The 20,419-nt window shown below is 47.4% G+C and overlaps 1 protein-coding gene across 1 annotated transcript; it reads left to right on the top strand.

The window, feature by feature from the left end:
- The first annotated feature begins 11,173 nt into the window (after window positions 1-11,173).
- LOC105035984 (chalcone--flavanone isomerase) lies at window positions 11,174-14,532 on the top strand. The gene is made up of 4 exons (XM_010911710.3): window positions 11,174-11,353; window positions 11,604-11,762; window positions 13,802-14,025; window positions 14,133-14,532. Exons 1-4 carry the CDS (start codon window positions 11,245-11,247, stop codon window positions 14,343-14,345), a joined length of 705 nt encoding a protein of 234 aa, XP_010910012.1. The 5' UTR covers window positions 11,174-11,244; the 3' UTR covers window positions 14,346-14,532.
- Window positions 14,533-20,419: the final 5,887 nt, after the last annotated feature.

The following is a 20,419-nucleotide window of genomic DNA, read 5'->3' as shown; positions in this document are numbered from 1 at the left end:
CATCCATCCGAGGTGGATTATACACTGCGGGAGGTTCATAAAGGCATCTGTGGAAGCCACTTAGAGAGAAAATTTCTTTCCTACAAGATTCTCCATCAAGGATACTATTGGCCCATCATGCAACAAGATACAGATGAGTTTGTCAAAAAATGTGATCGCTACCAAAGGATTTTCAATATCCAGCATCAGCCGGCGGCATCTTTGACTCCTATTAGCATCCCTTGGCCGTTCACCCAATGGGAGATGAATATTCTTGGCTCCTTTCCTCTTGTGTCAGGTTAGTATAAATTTTTTTTGATGGCCATCGACTACTTTACAAAGTGGATCAAAATTGAGCCTCTAGCCCGCATAATAGAAGCCAAAGTGAAAGATTTCATCTGAAAATCTATAATCTATCGCTACAGTCTCCCTAGGGTATTGATCACAGATAATGGCAAACAGTTCAATGGTACTCGACTCTGTAAATTCTACAGAGAATATTAGATAGAACATCATTTTATTTCGGTCGGTTACTCATAGGCAAATGGAGAAGTAGAAGTAACCAACTGAACCATCCTGTAAGACTTAAAGGTTAGGATTAATTAAATTTGGGGGTTATGGGTCGACGAGTTTTACCATATGTTGTGGGCCTATCGAACCATCTAGAGGTTTCCAACTGGTGAGATCCCTTTTAACTTGACATTCGAAACTGAGGCAGTCATCCCTATAGAGTTCGGGCTTTGTTCCCTTAGAGTCGAGGAGTATAATGAAGATACCAACTCAGTATGGCTACGGGCTAACTTCGACTTAATTGAAAAAAGCAGAGAGCACGCCGCCGTAAGAATGGCTACCTACCATCAGAGAGTAGCCAAGTATTACAATTCCTGAGTTAAATTGAAGGAATTCCGAGTTGGTGATTTTGTATTAGGACGGGTCGATGTTTCACAGCCCATTGAGCAGGGAAAGCTGTCACCCAACTGAGAAGGCTCTTATCAGGTGGATGAAGTGGTACGTCCTAGAACTTACATGTTCAAACAGTTCGATGGGATGCTAATCTTCAGGCTATGGAATTCAGCTAATCTCCACATGTACTATCAATGATGTTGTAAAATCTTTTTATACGAATGAGCCTTTAGGTTCAATATTGGCACGAAGAAATCTCTTTCTAGTTAGCTTTGTAGGTTTTCTTAGCCGTGGCTACAGTCGATTCACGGAGGACAATCTAAGAAACCTCCACAACTCAGAGGCAGGGCTAACTTACAAGACCCTTACAAAGTCCAAGTCGCATGAGAAGTGGAGGGAGGCCCTGAGGGACCTCTGGAGGGTTAACTAACCAGACCCTCAGAAGGCCGTTGAGGAGGGCACAAGATGCCATAGGCACAAGATGCTGCATGCACATACTGCCTCTCATGCAAAGATGAAAAGAGCATAAAATATCATAGGTACAAGATACCACAGGCACACGCTACTTCTTGTAAGGGCTAATTAATCAGACCCTCAGAAGGCCATTGAGGAGGGCACAAGATGCCGTAGGCACATGATGCCACAGGCACATGCTGTCTCTCATGTAAAGATAAGAAGAGCACAAGATACCGTAGGCACAGGATGCCGCAGGCACATGCTGTCTCTCGTGAGGGCTAACTAATCAGATCCTCAGAAGGCCATCGAGAAGGGCACAAGATGCCATATGCACAAGATGCCGTAGACACATACTGTCTCTTGCATAAAGATGAGAAGAGCACAAGATGCCGTAGGCACAAGATGCCGCAGGCACGTGCTATCTCTCATGAGGGCTAACTAACCAAACCCTCAGAAAATCGTTGAGGAGGACACAAGATGCCATAGGCACGAGATGCCGCAGGCACATGCTGCCTCTTGCGCAAAGATGAAAAGAGCACGGATATCGTATGCACAAGATGCCGCAGGCATATGCTGCCTCTCGTGAGGCCTAACTAATCAGATCCTCAGAAGACCATCAAAGAAGGCACAAGATGCCACAGACACATACTGATTCTCAGATCAAGATGAGCTAAGTCTGCTACTCGTAAGATAAGCCGAGCACAGACTGCTTCTCATGATTCAAATCGAAGATGAGTAGCTACTCATGCAATAAACAAAGTACTAATTGCTTTTCGAGCAAAATGATCTTTGCTTTCTCCAACTATTCTTAATCAGCCCTAACACACAATGCCTCGCTGGCTAGTTCGAGACACCATCCAATTAAGACTCCTAAATTGCAGTGAGCCTAAATTCTTAAGGTCAAAACCATGTGCGACTAAAGTAATCCTAAGCTCCCCAAGTTAGAGCTAGCCTCTACGCTAAGTCGGAGGCATAAATATAGGTACGAGACATAAACATGACAGAAGCAAGGTAATTTTCATTAATTCAAATATTTACAAAGGGTGGGTGCCTTGAGCATCACTTTACAAAGAAAAAAAATGAAGAAAAGATTTTTTTTACATGGCATTCTCAGCGCCACATTACACACAAAGAGAAGATCATACCGGTTCAGAAGATCATGCCAGTCCAGAAGATCATGCCAGTCCAGATCATGCCGGTCCATAAGTAGATCCCCATCAGTTGACAAACCCAGTCAGGAGCTTTTGTCATCATAGATGACAGTAATGATCGGGTGGTAGAAACTCTCCTCGATCCCCAGCTCAACGATGAGGAGGCTCAGTCTTCATTTGACGAGGAAGCCTCCTCATCGCTGTTCTTGAGCTAAAAAGAGTGAAGCTCCAAATACGGTATTATCTGCAGCGGGCGAGCCTTACAATTCTGAAAATCATCGATGAATCCACCGGTGGCAATATCAACGATCTCCCTCCTGAACTCTACAAAATTTTGGTACTCCTGAATACAGCGAGTCCGGACCTTCGGAGGAATCTCCTCAAATTGGAGGGTGTGATGACCCTTGGGCCCTGATGGGGACCGTGAGGTGGAAAGTGCCCAACGAGAGGAAGATGGACCTGCGCTCTTGGCTCTCACCCTTCTCTAGGCTTCTTTTATAAAGGTCCATCTTTCCTTTACCCTGACCTTCACCCATGGCAAAGGGGGATGCAAAGGGGGATGCAAAGGGGAGTGCAGGGGCGATGCCATCGTGGCAGGAGAGAGGAGTTTCTGCGAAGAAAGAAGATGAGAGATTGAGTTCTTCCACCCAATTAGCCTCTATTTATAGATGCCAACATTTACATCAATCATCAATCATCAATCAACGGTCGAAAGGGGTGTGGCTATCCATCAAGCAATTAGTGATATACCATCCCATTATCAGAAATAAATCTTGACGATGCTTTGCAGATTGGGATGTAGAAATGTGGCATGTCCTTACATGTTCTATGCTCTCTTCCAAGCATAATCTTATTAGAAAAGTTAGTGGCCATCATCCCCTATGATCATCTGCATCAAAAGAACAAAATGGAGTTATAGCTCGGCTACTCGCCTCGGAGTGCTATTATTAATTAATTGTTACGAAGCGGCATTAACAAATCATCACCTCGGATTGGCATGCACAAGTAAGAAAGACAAGGTATGATTAGGATATTTTATTTATTCTTCTTAAGTTTTTACAATGACCATGAAGGGTCATACTACAAAAAAAAAGAAAAACAAGAAGACTATAAGGCGGCGCCTGGAGCGGAGGCATCTGTCTCGGAGATATCCACTATGGTGGGATCTTAGATTTCATCTAAGAAGTTCAAGTCCAATTTTGGATGCTTGGTGGCGACCCTGTCTCGGATTGACTGCTTCCCAGCATTATAGGCATCAGCAGAATATTTGGCTTTCTCATCCTCATACTCTTCGAAGGCTCGAAAGTCTTCAACAACCTTAGAAGGAGTCTCCACTGCCTTCTTCTCTACCATCTCCAGTTGGGCCTCGAGTTTCTTTATTCTCCCCAACAACTGAGAGTTCTCCTCGACAGCTCTCCTTAATGTGGTCTTAGCATCCTCGGCTCTCCTATCGACAGTATTAGCTCTTATGGAGGCTTCTCCAGTTTTTCTTTCCATTTTCTCCTTTGCGCCTTTGAGCATTTCGGTCTCGAGCTTGAACTTCTTCTTTTTTTTTGTAAGCTCATGGGAACTCTCTATGTACCCATCCAAATAATGAGCGAGCTGGTAAAAAAAAAGACCCTTGTGAATAAACATTAGGCATATATAGAAAGTGAGTAAAATTATAGGAGGAAGCATACTTGGATGATATAGTTCACAGCTGTTTTTCTCAACTCCTTCCGAGGAACATTTAGCGGCTCATTTGTATTAGTAGGAAGAAGCATCGCGGAGAGCAACTCACTCGCTAACCTGGAGTCCCTCAAAGCTGAAGCCTCAAGCCTTAGAGTGGTCAAAGCGACTCCTGATGCGCTGGCCACCTTAACTGTCGCCTCGTCTGAGGGGGGACTAACAATGGGAGATACTGGTTGAATCGATGAACTTGGAGGCATGGGTAAGCTCAGAATTACCTTCTTAAAATCTTGGTCTGCCTGGTCCTCTTGGTTGCCCATGGTAGCCAAAGCGACAGGCAAGCCATCATGCACCCGCACGATTTCAAAGTTGTCGGTGAGTGGAGGCCCAGATTCTTCTGACTCCAAAGATGGCTGGGTAGGACTCCCAATTCTGACATGAGTACACCCCGTGGGCTCGGCTATTCTTTTCATAGGGCTTTCTTTTTCGGGGGACTCAGACTCTTCACAGCAACCACCTCTGCAATCGAGACAATCAGGTTATCAGGGTAGGAGTAACAAAAATCAAAAGAATTCAAGGCATAAGTAGCTGACTTTCATATACCTTGAGGAGCAGCTTGACTGATGCCAACTTTAAATAGTTTCTGGGTTGATAGCAGCTCCTTCAGATCTGGAACCTTGAAGCCATGCAGAATCACTAAATCTTACTTTAAGCAACCGTTCATCGAGGGTTCTTTTAGCATGGCTTTTTGAGGTTTGTCCCAGGCGATGAAGCTCCAATCTTCACTTGACATCTGAGAAACGAAGATGAATCATGATTTTCAACCATGGACGGCAGAAGGCATGCCTGAAAACTATAAATGGAAGCCATCTTTCTTCTTCCAAGACGTCATGTACCACCATCCGTGTGAGTCTGGATGCTAAGGCTGAAAAGGAGGTGGAAAAATGTAACACTGGGATCGATCCCAGCCAAGACACATACTGCGATAAAGCTACAGATATGCCACCAAAAGTTGGCACAATCATGCATGGCAATATCTTGAAGAACTAAAGAAACGCCACAAAGAAGGGTTGGAAAGGAAGCCGCAACCCTGCTCGAAAATAGTCCTCATAAAGGCTCATCCATCCCAAAGGTGGTTGGTAGACTTGGTCGTCCGGATCTGAAACTTCTAACTGAAACTCCGAAGGGATCTGGTACTATCTATTAAGTGCTACTATGTCTCTCTCAGATAGTTCGGATCAAAATCCTAATGGCACGAAGCAGAATCTCTAAAGGCCATTTCTCTCAAAATATAGGGGATGGTGGAAGAAAGAAGCGCCTACACCAAACAAGGAGGAGAACAATCTGAAACTTTGTAGAGCCTACGTATGGTCTTGTCTATGACTTTAAATAATTTTTGGACTAGCGAAACCTCCAAAGGTCGTCTCCCATCAGTGCATTAATTGTAGGAGACATGAATTGGTGAAAAGCGAACACGCACATGATGCGTGGCAATCACTGACGGATATAATTTCTGCCATCAATTTGATAGTTAAAGTCAGTGGTTGCCAAATCACGCTTTATGCCACTTTCAAAAGGACGTGCAGAGACATGTGCCAATACCTCCCCATATAGAATGATTCGAATTCTAGTTTTCTCGAAAGTTGTACGACAGGTATAAGACATTTGGCTCGAATCGGAATTCAAATTATAATTCATACTGTATTTTATGATTCTAACTAAATTTAATCTAGCTTGGATTTCAGCTCGGATTATGGCTCATGCCTTGCTCGAAACAGCTCAGCTTGTGTACTTGCTTAAATTACGATGCTAATTAACTTTTGTGATTTCAAGTTATAGCTAGGTACTTAATATATATTAACACTCGACTAGTATTCCTTAGAGCATGATTTGTATCCATCCATACGTGGAACCAAAATCAAATGCATTTATATATTCCTTTGAAAATTCTATTATAAAGCTAGAAGGTCCAGATTACAAAAAAAAAAGAGAAGAAAACATAAAGCACTACTTAGAAGCATCACCAGGGCAGCTATCTACAAAGCAATCTTCCTCAGCATTGACATCCCCCTCGGTTTGGATGGCTGCATTGATGTTACTCGTCTTGGCAGGGAAGCGGGATGTCCTCACAAATTTTTTCGCACTATCTGCCGCCACAGCCAATAAGCTTTCATCCAGACAGTCGGTCTGCAGGGGCTCGACAGGGTTTGAGGGAAAATGCACCCGAACGATGGTTCTATATTTCTCAAAGCTTGCAAAAAATACCATCTTACAAGTTTGGATTATGATTTTGGCTCCATTCTTGGCCAATTGATTTTTTCTGTTTTCAGCATTTTTCAGTAAAAGCCCTTGCTCTATAAATTTACTCTAGAGGAGTTTGTGATTTACCTTCCTCTCCTCCAACTTCTTCAAATTCTCCAATTTTGACAGGGTCTCTCGAGTTTCAACAGATAGTTCTAAAGATGCTTGGACCCCTTTAGAAATAGAGCGCCCATCTCCCGAAGGCATTCTTTCTCTGTGGCTCATCCCTTTTGAAGTTCTGGCCCTCTTGGCCACACCCTCGCTTGGACTCCTTCGAGAATGAATTTTGGGAAGAGAAAGATCTTGGCTTCTCCATTTTTCGAATGTCCTCCTCCTGAGTGTCCTCCTCAGCTGCTCCAAATCATTACATGATCCGATGGCAGTCTCCCTCGGCCTCTAACCTTTGTCTCTCGAGACTTTCGATTTGTCACTTGAGATACCCTTCTTTTGGCTCTAGACCTCTGTCGTTCGAGAGCCTCAATCCACTTTTCAGCCTGTCTCAATTTCTTATCTCAACGATTAATCATCTCTCGAGCTTCATGGAGGGCCTCTTCAAAAGAGTCGAGCTCCTTCACCAACTCATCATTCTTGTTCTCCATCTACTCTAGTTGATATTTCAACAAATCAACCTCCTCCCTTGCCGTCATAAGTTTCAAGAATGGATCATCAGGAGTGGAGCGAACAAAATTAGCGAGGTAATGTCTCACCTGTGTAAAATTTTATGAATAAATATCAAAAGCATTGCAAATGGTGGAAGATTGAAAAATAAGTATTTAGAGACCTTTTACTTGAATTAGAGATCTGAAGATGCTTAACATTTGTTGTTGCATTTCTCGTCCATCCAAAGATTGCCCTTCGAATGGAGGAAGAAAGTCCCTCAAGAGTCTTATCATGACTTGGAGATCCTCTATCACTGAGGGAGCAGAAGATGCCAGCTGCGAGGGACCTTTGTAGAGGATAGCTATAGGGATACATTGGGCATCCATCATTGGCTCTTGGGATGCATCGATCTCCGTGCCCACTTTTGGCATCCCTTTGAGAAGATTGGTCGTGCCCTTCACTCACCTCTCTTCTATCTAAGCTCCTGATGGGTGGTTACTCACATCCTCTCTTTGTGCTTTTCCATCAATATTTTTTCTAATGATGTCTCCTCCAGTGTGGCCACCGCAACCATCAATGAAGGAATCACAGGATTGATGATCAGAGTGGGATTCTCATCTCTTCCAACCCCAGGTTTCGATACAGCGATCGAAACCTGGGTGTCACCCCTCACCGAAGCCGGTGGGCCAACGGATAGAACTCTGGGCTGCCTCCTGCGGGCCGATATCAATTCAAGCTTCTTTACGTGCTGGGGATCCATTTCGCCATCAGGAATCACAATAGACCAATAGAACAGGCGAAGGTTGCTATCACCTTTCGATGCTCTTGAAGCATGAATTTAAAGGGAAGAAAGGAAATGAAAAGCCGCCACTGGATAATTAAATTTTTTTAAAAAAATTATCACCTAAATGATTCGATCATTCATAGCCGTCCGCATCAATGGCGTTAAGCTGACGTCACCTGTTTTAAATGCTGCAGACAGATGTCAATTCAAAGGCGCGTATGCCCTCGATCCAAGATATTTTTGGGATACTCCTTTCGTCTGACCCTCAAACTCAGCAGTAGGGGGTGTTACAATGGTTATCGTGAGAGCCTCAGATCGATAGTTGCCATGAGTGCTTGGATCGATGCGGTGTCAAAAGCTACTTCAAATTGTCAAGCCACCACCACAGCCACCAACTATTATACAGAGCTAAGTTGTCCACCCCAAGTGGATCAACTCAGGCATAACTGACTCTCCCAATCTCACAGGAGTGATTAAAAGTTGAATTATCTCGCCCATAATGACATGCCCAATGGTCCTGCAATCTCGGGATCATATGATCTTACAGCTATGCGATCGGCTATTCGATAGCCTTTTATATAAACCATCGAAGCTTCGAGGATCAGATAAGCCAATCAACCCCTCTTAGAAAGCTAGTTGCTGTTTCATTGTTCTCTGAATTTGACTTAAGCATCGGAGGATCTTCATTGAAACCACAACCTTCGGTTGAAATTTATTTTACAGATCACTCCAATGCCAGCATCCCTGCACGAGGCCCAATCACCCTCTTTCCAACCTCAACCGATTTCGAACAGCAATAATAGGATGTCTTGCTATGGGTATGTTTTGGTTTCACGTACTGATCCAAGCTTGGCATATTAACTAGACTCATTTGATTGATCTTAGGTTGCATTTGATGCATTGCTAAGCAATCTTAATCTGAATTATCTGATAATCTGGATTAGCTATAATCTGGATAGATTGCCAGTAATATTGATTAATGTGTTTGGTATATACAGATAATATTGTAGTAAAATTATTAAAAATCTTGATTGATATGTTTAGTATGACAATTAGATTACTGATAATGTAACATCAAATTTTTAAAATATCCTTAAATCAAATTATTAGTTTAGCATTTTAAACTATTTATTTAATTTTTTAATAATAAAAATTATGATATAAAATTATTATTATTATTATTATTATTATTATTATTATTATTATTATTATTATTATTTTATTATTATTTTTCCTTCCTTCTCCTTCCTCCGCATGCCACACCCCGATCCCCCTTCCCCTACCCACGATCGTCCGGCATTGCCCCCCAGCCGTCGCACCTCCGGCACTGTCCCCTGGCAGTCGCACCTCCGGCATCGCCTCTTAACTCTTCGGTGAACCTGCACCCCATGCCCCTTACGGCCGCCTCCATCGCTGCCCTCATCCATCTGCACCACCGTCCTCACCCACCCCACCGGAGGCCATGTTGGCAGAAGAAGATGGCGAGGGTCAGGAAAGAGATGGCGGTGAGGCCCACTCTGAAAGCTAGACCAGCTGGTACAAGGGGATCGTGGCGATAGAGGGCGGGGGACAGACAAAGAAGGAGGTGGTAGCGAGAAGGACGACAGTGAGGGCCACGAAGGCGGCATAGGAGGCAGTTCTGCCATCGGAGGAGTGGTCGAGAGCGCGGAGTAGCGATAGGCGGCATGGTTACAGGAGGGGGGTTGGGGGGAGGAACGGTCAAGCGATGGATGGCGCCGTGGAGAAGGGTGGAAGGAAGGAGGGTAGTTTCGTCCAAAAATTTTATTACAAGATTATCAAAGTAGTGATAATCTGGATAGCCATTCCTTCCATTGGTAATTCAGATTACTTCATGCGAGGTAATTTAGTTTGTCAAGGCAATCTGGATTACCAATTCAAAAAGTATACCAAAGATGGTAATTCAGATAATCATATTAAATTACCAATAATCTAGATAGATTGCTAGCTATCAAATGCAACCTTAGGTTTATGTTGTAGCCAATTTATTTTGCCGGAGGAGTGCATGGTGCCATGCCAAAAGTTTGTCTAAATTCAACCTAGTAAGTTCGGCAAAACCAGGCATCGCTTAGTCTCAGCTTAGTCTCAGTTGTGGCAGCATTTGGTGAGACTCGTGTCAACCTAACCCACCTTTAAGTTCATATTTTTCATGCCCTTGTAAGTCATGCTATTCAAGTCTTAGTTGATCCCTCATTTGGATTTATTTCATTTCATCTTCCCCAGATGTTGATTCTCTTCTACCACAGCACTGCGAAAATTTAATTGCAACACTTTATACGTTTGAGATGATATGTTTATAGGGAGGTGAATAGATTGCATTGCGTCATTTGTAACCAATCATATAGGAACCATTTGATGGAGTTCTACTTCCATGGGTCCCAGTCAGTTGAACATTTTAGATGCTGATCTCATGGTTGTATTAACTCAAGAATAATATAATAAATATTTAATTTTACCAAAAGAAAAAAAAAAAAAGGTCCGGGCGGTTAGATGGCCTTAATCAAGGTTGTGCTTGACTTGCATCACCCATCTTTAGGGGTTGCCAGGGCTGTTTGGCGAACATTGGGACCACGTTTCCTACCATTCTGGCCTCATTCCTGCTGCCTACCTGCCCTTCTCCAACTAACTGACTCCTTGCTCATGTGTGATCCAAAATTCGCCAAGTCACAAACTCAAGTAATATCCATATCTTTAAGGCAGCTATAAACCATGCTATTACGTGTTCTAATTTGCCGTCTGAAATAGTTTCCGAAGTGCCTTCCTAAAAATTTTGAGGACGGGTCTAATGATAGGCTGCCGATAGCGTTATTGAATTTTTTTTTTTTTCCCCCGGAGCATTTCATTTTGAGATCCAAGCATTTACAATTAGTCCCTTTCTCCACCTAACTTTCAGGAAGCGGAAAGATTACGTTCTCTACTATTCATGCACAAATGATCATGTTTAGGACAGAAGCAAGACGGATGGATAATGGATTCAATAGATTCCAGATAGGTCACAGTGGAGTGTAACTTTGCTAAATGATTCAATATTCAGATGACTGCACTTGCTGTACAAAGAAAAGTCTGGATATCTGCAGCGAGTCTTTTTCTTGTGAGTCGTGACTTGGAAGGTTTTTGGCCTCTTGGTATCATCATGCCACCGAAAGACGCGGGAAGAAAACGTCGACTGATGTAAATTGTTATTTTAAGCGGTGGTGTTTTGGTTATTTGGCTTTAAAACTGGTGGCTAGGTTTTGATGCACGAGCAGCGAGTTACATCCTCCATCTACCACACCATCCCGTGACACCCGTCTATTTAATGACCACTGGCCTCAACGGAATCCTCATCGTATTTGGCCGACACTCCGACACTCTCATAGACGCGAAGAGGTAGTGGTGGTGGAGATGGGAGAAGGAGCGGCGCTGCTACCCAAACTAGAGGTCGAGGGGATCGTCTTCCCTCCAGTCGTCAGTCCCCCCGGTTCCTCCAAGACTCTCTTCCTCGGCGGGGCAGGTCAGTCATCCCTCTTAAATTTGGCTCCGGAATAGGCCGTCTTTATTCTGCAGCAGATCAATAACCCACGAAAAATATTTTCGTTGTTAATTGTGGCTTGAACGCTTGTGTTGATCTTGTCCTGTTGGCAGGCATAAAAGCTTATTCCAACTTGTTTCATTCCCGTTTCTCAAAAAAACTTGTTTCATTCCCTCCTCCCCTTTTTCTCTTTTCCCCGATGTGTATAACTGGAACTCGCTCTTCTTATTAGGTTGCAGAGGTTTAGAGATCGGGGGCCGGTTCATAACGTTCACGGCCATCGGCATCTATCTGGAGGACGAGGCGCTCCGATCGCTCTCGGGGAAGTGGAAAGGGAAGACCACCGATGAGCTCGCCGCCTCGCTCGAGTTCTTCCGCGATATCTTCACCGGTGAGATTCCATCTTGCTCCTCTTTACCCGTATCTCCCCCTTCGCCTTCCGTTGGGGGCGTTTGGTGGCCCAATTTGGATCGCCACGGTGATTTAAGATCACTGGTGATGCATGATCTAATATTTAGTGATCGAAGACCTATGCCATAGCGCAATAATTAAAGTTTTCCGGATATATATAAGTTATTTATTTGATATGCCGTATATTTTTGATAATTTTTTTGAAAGTTAAAATTGAATTTTGAGAAATAAAAAGTTTTAAAATAAAATTAAATAATTTTTTAATCAATATGATAATTTTTTATTTTTTATAAAAGAAATTGGGTATTAAAAAATAAAAATTTTAAAATAAAATTAAATAACTTTTTTAATCAATATGATGATTTTTTTAGTTTTTTTTATAAAAAAAATTTCATCTATCCATTCACGTGAAAAAAATATTATGATAAAAAAAATATTTTTTTAAAATATAATATAAATTATAATTAAATGATATTGAATATACATGGATGCTTTAAAATCACTGTCATATGAGATTATTATTATATAATCAAAAATTTTATCATATTTATTTATATTATTTTTAATCTCGAATGAATCATCGCATATCAAAGGGTCCGTAATTTGTTAGCGGTCCGTAATTTGTTAGCGGATCAATGAAGTATGTCTTTAGCACGGATAATTTGAGGGTAATTTGGTAAGTTGGAAGGGGTGCTTATTTTCGACGTGGGACCCATGGGTCAGGTACATCACGTCATCGTGTATCTGCAGTCTCCACCCGGAATCTCGCCTTAATCTCAGCTAACTCTGATTGATTCCACGAGATTTCTACCCTGGTCTGGAGTTACTTTTATGTTGTTGGGCTTTTAGACCGTGAAGACTGGGACCTATTTTAACCTCTTCTTTTTTTTTTTTTTTTTAGTTGTTATATATTCGCCCACTCATAATTACGAGGTGGTGCTCTACGATCAGTGTACAGCAGATGGTCCAATGTACACGAAAGCCCGCCATTCTCAGAGCCCGTTTTAAATGCATCTGATTCAAAGAGGAGACTCCTTATTTCTGCTTTGCAAAGGACCTAAAGTAAAAGATGATAAGACCACCCAGTGATGAGCTAAAAGGGGAAATCATACAAAAAGAAAGAAAGAAAGAAAGAAAGAAAGAAAGAAAGAAAAAACCTCTGCAAACATCGCCACGAAGAACTTTTTCCAAACAAATAAAGCTCGAAAATTTTTCCATTCATTTTAGGTGAACAATAGTTTTGATGTCAGCATTAACTAAGTGCCTGACTTCAAAAGAAGTCTCGTGAGAGTATATACTGAAATAAAATATTATTTTATGAATGGGGTGCAAGAGGACATGAGCCATTCATGTATCTGATTTTTCTATTGAAACATCCGCGGCATTTATTATAGCAGAAAACGTCTCAGAAAATTATCATAGCAGAAAACACATTGTCAAAGATACGGCATCATATGCTCCAGCATCCACCAATGTTCAGTAAGCAATAGGTAAATCTTACAGCGCATGTCATGGAAAACCAATCAGCTACAAAAGCTTACCCTCAAAAAGAGTGTGCAAAAGAACAGCTAATACGTGTAAAAGATGAGGATACCAACCAATCCTGTCCGCAAGTATCATCCATGAACTGGACATGAATGACATGGATAAAAAGTCCAGCCCTTTGCCCTTCACCATAGTTTATGATCTCAAGAATTTTGATGGGCCTTGCCCATCTTCTCCTCACAAACTACATTTAAAAGGATTCATCATTAGCCACCTCATGAAATCAAATTACGATGTGAAATCTTCTCTTCTATGTCAGCACTTTAGATCTACAAATGGAACACATTAGAACCTTATGTATTTGGAATCCTTTTTCATCATAATTTTCATTCAAGCATGCATATTTTAATCATAGTTACCTCCATTTTAAGCAACATAATTAACTGTAATTCTTGCTAATATTCATCATAGCTAATAAGCCTATTAATTACCATGGTAGTTGACACCTTGGTGCCTTTGCTTCCGTGGAGACAGGTTCCTTCGAGAAGTTCACCAGAGTGACCATGGTCCTGCCGCTGACCGGACAGCAATACTCGGAGAAGGTGGCCGAGAACTGCGTCGCTGCATGGAAGGCTGCCGGTATCTACACCGAAGCAGAAGGCATGGCTATCGACAAGTTCAAAGAGGCCTTCAAGGCCGAGAACTTCGCTCCTGGTTCCTCCATCCTCTTCACTCACCCCCCTTCCGGCGCTCTCACCGTCAGTACTCCATCGCAGCTCCCTCTTTCTTTCCATCTCCACTGATTGTTCCACTATTGGCAGAGTTTAACTCATATTCTCTTTTATGTTTATGTTCTCCTATTTAGATTGCATTTTCGGAGGATGGTTCGGTGCCTGAAGCTGGGCGTGTGGTTATAGATAACAAAACTCTGTGTGAAGCAGTGCTGGAGTCTATAATAGGAGAGCATGGGGTCTCCCCTGCAGCAAAGAGGAGTTTGGCACTGCGAGTGTCTGAACTCTTGAAGGAATCCCAGGATGTGGAGGAGAAGGTGGGGAATCCGGTGATTGTGAGCGCGTGATTCCGATATAATGTAATAAGAGGTACTTGTCGTAGTTGTATCGTGTGAGATACTGTGGGCCACCACCGTGAAATCGATCGAGTGTTTCCTTCCTATGCATCCATGAGCTTGCCATCTTGTTTTTTATGTGGAACTCCAATCTTGGAATAAACACTAGCAGTTTATCTAATAATAAGAGTTTTTGCAATGCTGTGAGTTGTGGAAGTCTTATTTATTTATTTATTGTATAATAAGGTGGCCAAAAAAGGAAGCCACACAACCTTATTAAAAAAGATGGATACAGAACTCAGTTGTAAGAAAGAAACAGCTCAAGAGAAACAGCTGAATAGGTCTATGTTTGTATTGCCGACAAAACCCATGAAGTGAAGCGAAAACCAGATAATGGAGGCCAAGAAAACCCATCTTGAAGGTATGGTGCCCAAGCCAGCCCTTGGGAGATTTTCTGGAACAGGAGATGAAAAAGAAGCTCTTCTTGGCAGTTAGAAGGTCCAGGTGGTTAAGAAGTGGATTTTTAATCATCAAGTTCGAAGGCAGTGAGTTGTTTGATTCTATACTAGATTTTAAAGAATTTGGAAGCAACTTTAAAGAGCAAAGCAAAGATCAATTTTTGAACAAAGATAGTCCTTTCAAAATAAAGGAGGTGATCGAAGCACTCTTATTCAGAAAAATACTAACATTCTTGTTGGGTATAAAATACCCACAGCCGGAACCCACGACGGAACCGCCATTAGCAAGTGCAGCTCCGCCCGGACTCCTACGGGAGCCGGGCTCCGCCGCCATTAGCAAGTGCAGCTCCGCCCGGACTCCTACGGGAGCCGGGCTCCGCCGCCATCAGCAAGTGCAGCTCCGCCCGGACTCCTACGGGAGCCGGGCTCCGCCGCCATCAGCAAGCGCTGCTCCGCCCGGACTCCTACGAGAGCCGGGCTCCGCCGCCAACGTCAAAACAGCTCCGCCCGGACTCCTACGGGAGCCGAGCTCCGCTCTCAATATCAATTGCTGGTAAGCTCAATCCGGACTCCTATCAGAGCCGGACTTCACCCTTGACTTTGTTTACAGCGCAGCTCCGCCCGGACTCCTACGGGAGCCGGGCTCCACCGACGACATCAGCACAGCTTCGCCCGGACTCCTACGGGAGCCGGACTTCACCGCCATCAGCAAGCGCTGCTCCACCCGGACTCCTACGGGAGCCGGGCTCCGCCGCCAACATCAAAACAGCTCCGCCCGGACTCCTACGGGAGCCGAGCTCCGCTCTCAATATCAATTGCTGGTAAGCTCAATCCGGACTCCTATCAGAGCCGGACTTCACCCTTGACTTTGTTTGCAGCGCAGCTCCGCCCGGACTCCTGCAGGAGCCGGGCTCCACCGACGACATCGACACAGCTTCGCCCGGACTCCTACGGGAGCCGGGCTCCGCCGCCATCAGCAAGTACGGCTCCGCCCGGACTCCTACGGGAGCTGGGCTCCACCGACGACATCAGCGCAGCTTCGCCCGGACTCCTACGGGAGCCGGGCTCTGCCGCCATCATCACAGCTCCGCCCGGACTCCTACGGGAGCAGACTCCGCCGCCGACATCAGAACAGCTCCGCCCGGACTCCTACGAGAGCCAGGCTCCGCTCATGACGGCTCCGACCATTGTCGAGCTTCAATCGACAGATCCACGCCCCCTGACAGGCCCTCAAAACGGCCGCGACCCTGCTCCACCTCCTGTGGCGGACTCCACGCAGTATCATCATTCCCTGGCAAGCCGCAGCAGCCATAGCCGCCCTGCTCCACTTCCTATGGCGGACTCCGCACAGCTCCATTATCTCCCTGGCAGGCCACAGTAACGGCCACGGACCTGCTCCACCTCCTGCAACGGATACCATGCGATTCTCCTGACGACGGACGCTGCTCCACCCCTCATAACGGATTCCACGTGGCAAGTCGAGGTGATACCCACGTGTCTGCTCCATTATCTTTCGCAATCAATTCCCCTGACCATGGGCGGCCCACTACCAGACAGTTACACACGTCGCCATCAGTCCGTTGCCTCCCCCGCCTATAAAAGGGGGGACTCAGATACGTTATTCTTTAAGCTCTTTTGCCTTATCTCAAAACTCTGCTAAATTCTTCGTTCGAGCACTCCATTCTTGTTGAGGCAGAGAACTGACTTGAGCGTCGGAGGGTCTTGCCGGAGCAACCCCACCTCCGGTTTAGACTTCCCTTGCAGGTCCCGATGGCGACCGCGGCTTCCTCAACTCCAGCTTCTCCGGCGCAGGCGGATTTTTGCACCAACAGGATTGGCGCTAGAGGAAGGGCTCCTGTGTCTTCGCAGCACCCTTGTTCTTGAAGGAGCGCTCAACGGAGCCACCTCCGGCCATCTCTCCGTCATCTACTCCTAATCCTCCCCCGCGAGATCGACACCCGATGCCTCCGCGCAGGGCGTCCACCCGGCGGTCCACGGCCTCCGCGGCCAGATCTCAGGCTCCGGCCTCCCCTCCCGTGTCTCAGCCAGCCCCTCCTCCCCCTTCGGCGATGGCGGTCGGCGCGGAGCAGTTTGACTTGCTGGCGCAGTAGGTCAAGGGCCTCGTCGAGGCCGTACAGGCGATGCAGCAGCAGCCGCCGCAGGCTTCAGCGCATCCGGAAGGGGCATCTCCGGAATGCCAGAACCCGGCGGTGGGGCGGGCCACCTGGGCTAGCCGCCCCGTCCTTCCCGAGAAGGCGAATCCGAGGGTGGAGAGCCCTCAGTCGGACCACGACTCCACCCCTGGGAGATCCCTGCCCCCGTTCTGCCAACGGACCCTCGAGACTCGAAGTCGAGAGGATTTCCTGGACCGGAGGCTCCAGGAGATGAACCGGCGGATCGAAGAACTCCGCCATGCGCCTCCCGCTTACGGTGAGGATATCTGCACTGACCCTCCCTTCTCCCAAATGATTATGCAGGAACCGATCCCGCCGAATTTCAAGCTCCCCCAGTTTGAAAGCTACGACGGGACGTCGGACCCGGTGGACCACCTGGAGGCCTTCCGGACAATGATGCTGCTTCATGGTGCCCCCGACGCCATCTTGTGCCAGGCTTTTCCGTCTACTTTGAAGGGAGCAGCAAAAAACTGGTACTCGGCACTGAAGCCGGGTACCATCTTCTCCTTCGATCAAATGAGCCACCAATTCGTGGCCCATTTTGTCAGCAGCCGACGTCCCCGGAAAGGTTCGGAGTCCCTCATCAACATCAAGCAGAGGGAAGGAGAGTCCATACGGGCCTACATCAACCGCTTCAACATCGCGGCGCTGGAGGTCCGGAACTTGGACCAGTCAGTGGCCATGGCCGCCCTGAAAGGTGGCCTTCAGAAGAATGATCTCTTGTACTCCCTGGAGAAGAAGTACCCCAGAGATTTCGCTGATCTGCTGGCTCGGGCTGAAGGATACGCTCGAGCGGAAGAGGCCTTCAAAATGAAGGATGAAGAGACTGCAAGGGAGCGCCAGGTGGGAGATTCTGGCAAGCCCGCAGTTGAGAAGAGGCCAAGGGAAGCCCGGCCTCGCTCCCGATCCCCTCCTGGGCACAAGCGCGCCCATACTCCACCCCGGGCACGCAGGCAGAGAAGCCCGGACAACAGGTTTCGGCGGGGTTCCCCACCAGGGAAGTTCCGCAGCTACGCCCCCCTCAACGCCTCGAAGGCCCAGGTACTGATGGAGGTCAGGGAGCTGATCCCTAGGCCGGAGAGGATGCGCACGCACCCCGGGAAGCGCAACCCCAACAAGTTCTGCCTCTACCACCGCGACCACGGCCACGACACCGAAGAGTGCATCCAGCTCCAGGACGAGATCGAGGAGCTCATCCGGCGAGGTCGGCTCGACAGATTCATCCGCCGCAGGCCTGAGGGTAGAGGAGACCGGCCAAGAGCCCTCCCACCGCCCGAACCGCAGAAGAGGGAGGAGCAGCCCGGGGACCGGCCTCCTATCGGGACCATCGACTCCATCGCCGGAGGGCCTCAAGGAGGAGCGGGAGAACTGTAAATGTATTGCCTACTGTTTCGTTTTGAATCTACTTTTCTTTCTAGCTAACGAACTCCTCCTGCTTAACGCGGATGTATTATGACTGGATATGACCTCTCCAAAAAACAACGGCCATGTCAGGAACAGGAGGAGAACCTCGTCCTGACATGAGCAAAGTCAAAGGCCCGGTTCTTTTAGACCGGATGGGGGGAGAGGCCTTACAACGCCCTAATGTGCCCCCACAGCCCTGTTAGGGACAGGAGGAAAACCTTACCCTAACTTGAGCAAAGTCAAAGGCCCGGTTCTTTTAGACCGGATGGGGGGAGAGGCCTTACAACGTCCTAATGTGCCCCCACAGCCCTGTTAGGGACAGGAGGAAAACCTCGCCCTAACTTGAGCAAAGTCGAAGGCCCGGTTCTTTTAGACCGGATGGGGGGAGAGGCCTTGCAACGCCCTAACGTGCCCCCATAGCCATGTCAGGAACAGGAGGAGAACCTCGTCCTGACATGAGCAAAGTTGAAGGCCCGGTTCTTTTAGACCGGAGGGGGGAGAGGTCTTACAGCGCCCTAACGCGCCCCCACAAGCCAGGCTGATAACGAGAACCTCGCGACCGGCTCAAGCAAAATGGAAGACCCGGACTCCTACGGGAGCCGGGTCCCGCCGCCAAGGTAAAGCTTCACCCGGACTCCTACGGGAGCCGGGTTCCGCCGCCAAGGTAAAGCTTCACCCGGACTCCTACGGGAGCCGGGTTCCGCCGCCAAGGTAAAGCTTCACCCGGACTCATACGGGAGCCGGGTTCCGCCGCCAGGTAAAGCTTCACCCGGACTCCTACGGGAGCCGGGTTCCGCCGCCAAGGTAAAGCTTCACCCGGACTCCTACGGGAGCCGGGTTCCGCCGCCAAGGTAAAGCTTCACCCGGACTCCTACGGGAGCCGGGTTCCGCCGCCAAGGTAAAGCTTCACCCGGACTCCTACGGGAGCCGGGTTCCGCCGCCAGGTAAAGCTTCACCCGGACTCCTACGGGAGCCGGGTTCCGCCGCCAGGTAAAGCTTCACCCGGACTCCTACGGGAGCCGGGTTCCGCCGCCAAGGTAAAGCTTCACCCGGACTCCTACGGGAGCCGGGTTCCGCCGCCAAGGTAAAGCTTCACCCGGACTCCTACGGGAGCCGGGTTCCCCGCCAGGTAAAGCTTCACCCGGACTCCTACGGGAGCCGGGTTCCGCCGCCAGGTAAAGCTTCACCCGGACTCCTACGGGAGCCGGGTTCCGCCGCCAAGGTAAAGCTTCACCCGGACTCCTACGGGAGCCGGGTTCCGCCGCCAGGTAAAGCTTCACCCGGACTCCTACGGGAGCCGGGTTCCGCCGCCAGGTAAAGCTTCACCCGGACTCCTACGGGAGCCGGGTTCCGCCGCCAGGTAAAGCTTCACCCGGACTCCTACGGGAGCCGGGTTCCGCCGCCAGGTAAAGCTTCACCCGGACTCCTACGGGAGCCGGGTTCCGCCGCCAAGGTAAAGCTTCACCCGGACTCCTACGGGAGCCGGGTTCCGCCGCCAGGTAAAGCTTCACCCGGACTCCTACGGGAGCCGGGTTCCGCCGCCAGGTAAAGCTTCACCTGGACTCCTACGGGAGCCGGGTTCTGCCGCCAGGTAAAGCTTCACCCGGACTCCTACGGGAGCCGGGTTCCGCCCCCAAGAAAGACTTCGCCCGGGCTCCTAAGAAAGCCGGGCTCCATCCGCCACTTCGCCAGCAAGGGTTAAAAACGGTGGCGAGGCTCGGCCACATGACGGGATCGGGTGGAAGGGAAGAGCCCTTTCCCACGGCGACCTCTAAGCCAAACAGGCCAAACAACGAGAAAGGGTCAACGAACGACAATATTAGTGCTACGCGCGGACAAGGTAACACAAAATGCCTTTTTCTCATTTCTGATATATGTGCTACAGGGCCAGGACGGCCAGAAAAAGAGGGACAAAACGACAAGAAAAGAAAAGGGGGGCAGCTACAAAAAGGGGGTGACTACTAAAGAACTCTAAGGAGGTCCTGCTCCCTCTAACATAGGGTGATCACCTCCATCCCCCGACCAGGACTGCCTCAGGGTCTCCACCATT

Source organism: Elaeis guineensis, chromosome 10, assembly GCF_000442705.2.
Source record: "Elaeis guineensis isolate ETL-2024a chromosome 10, EG11, whole genome shotgun sequence".
Classification (NCBI taxonomy): domain Eukaryota; kingdom Viridiplantae; phylum Streptophyta; class Magnoliopsida; order Arecales; family Arecaceae; genus Elaeis; species Elaeis guineensis.
Note: the sequence above shows the minus strand (reverse complement) of the source record. Positions and strands in the feature narration are given on the sequence as shown.

What these genes read in the sequence shown, in the direction of transcription:
- LOC105035984 (XM_010911710.3), top strand. Translation starts at nt 11,245, where the DNA reads ATGGGAGAAGGAGCGGCGCTGCTACCCAAACTAGAGGTCGAGGGGATC. An exon ending in CTTCCGCGATATCTTCACCG is followed by an intron (nt 11,763 to 13,801) that starts GTGAGATTCCAT and finishes CCGTGGAGACAG; the next exon opens with GTTCCTTCGAGAAGTTCACC. An exon ending in CCCCTTCCGGCGCTCTCACC is followed by an intron (nt 14,026 to 14,132) that starts GTCAGTACTCCA and finishes TCTCCTATTTAG; the next exon opens with ATTGCATTTTCGGAGGATGG.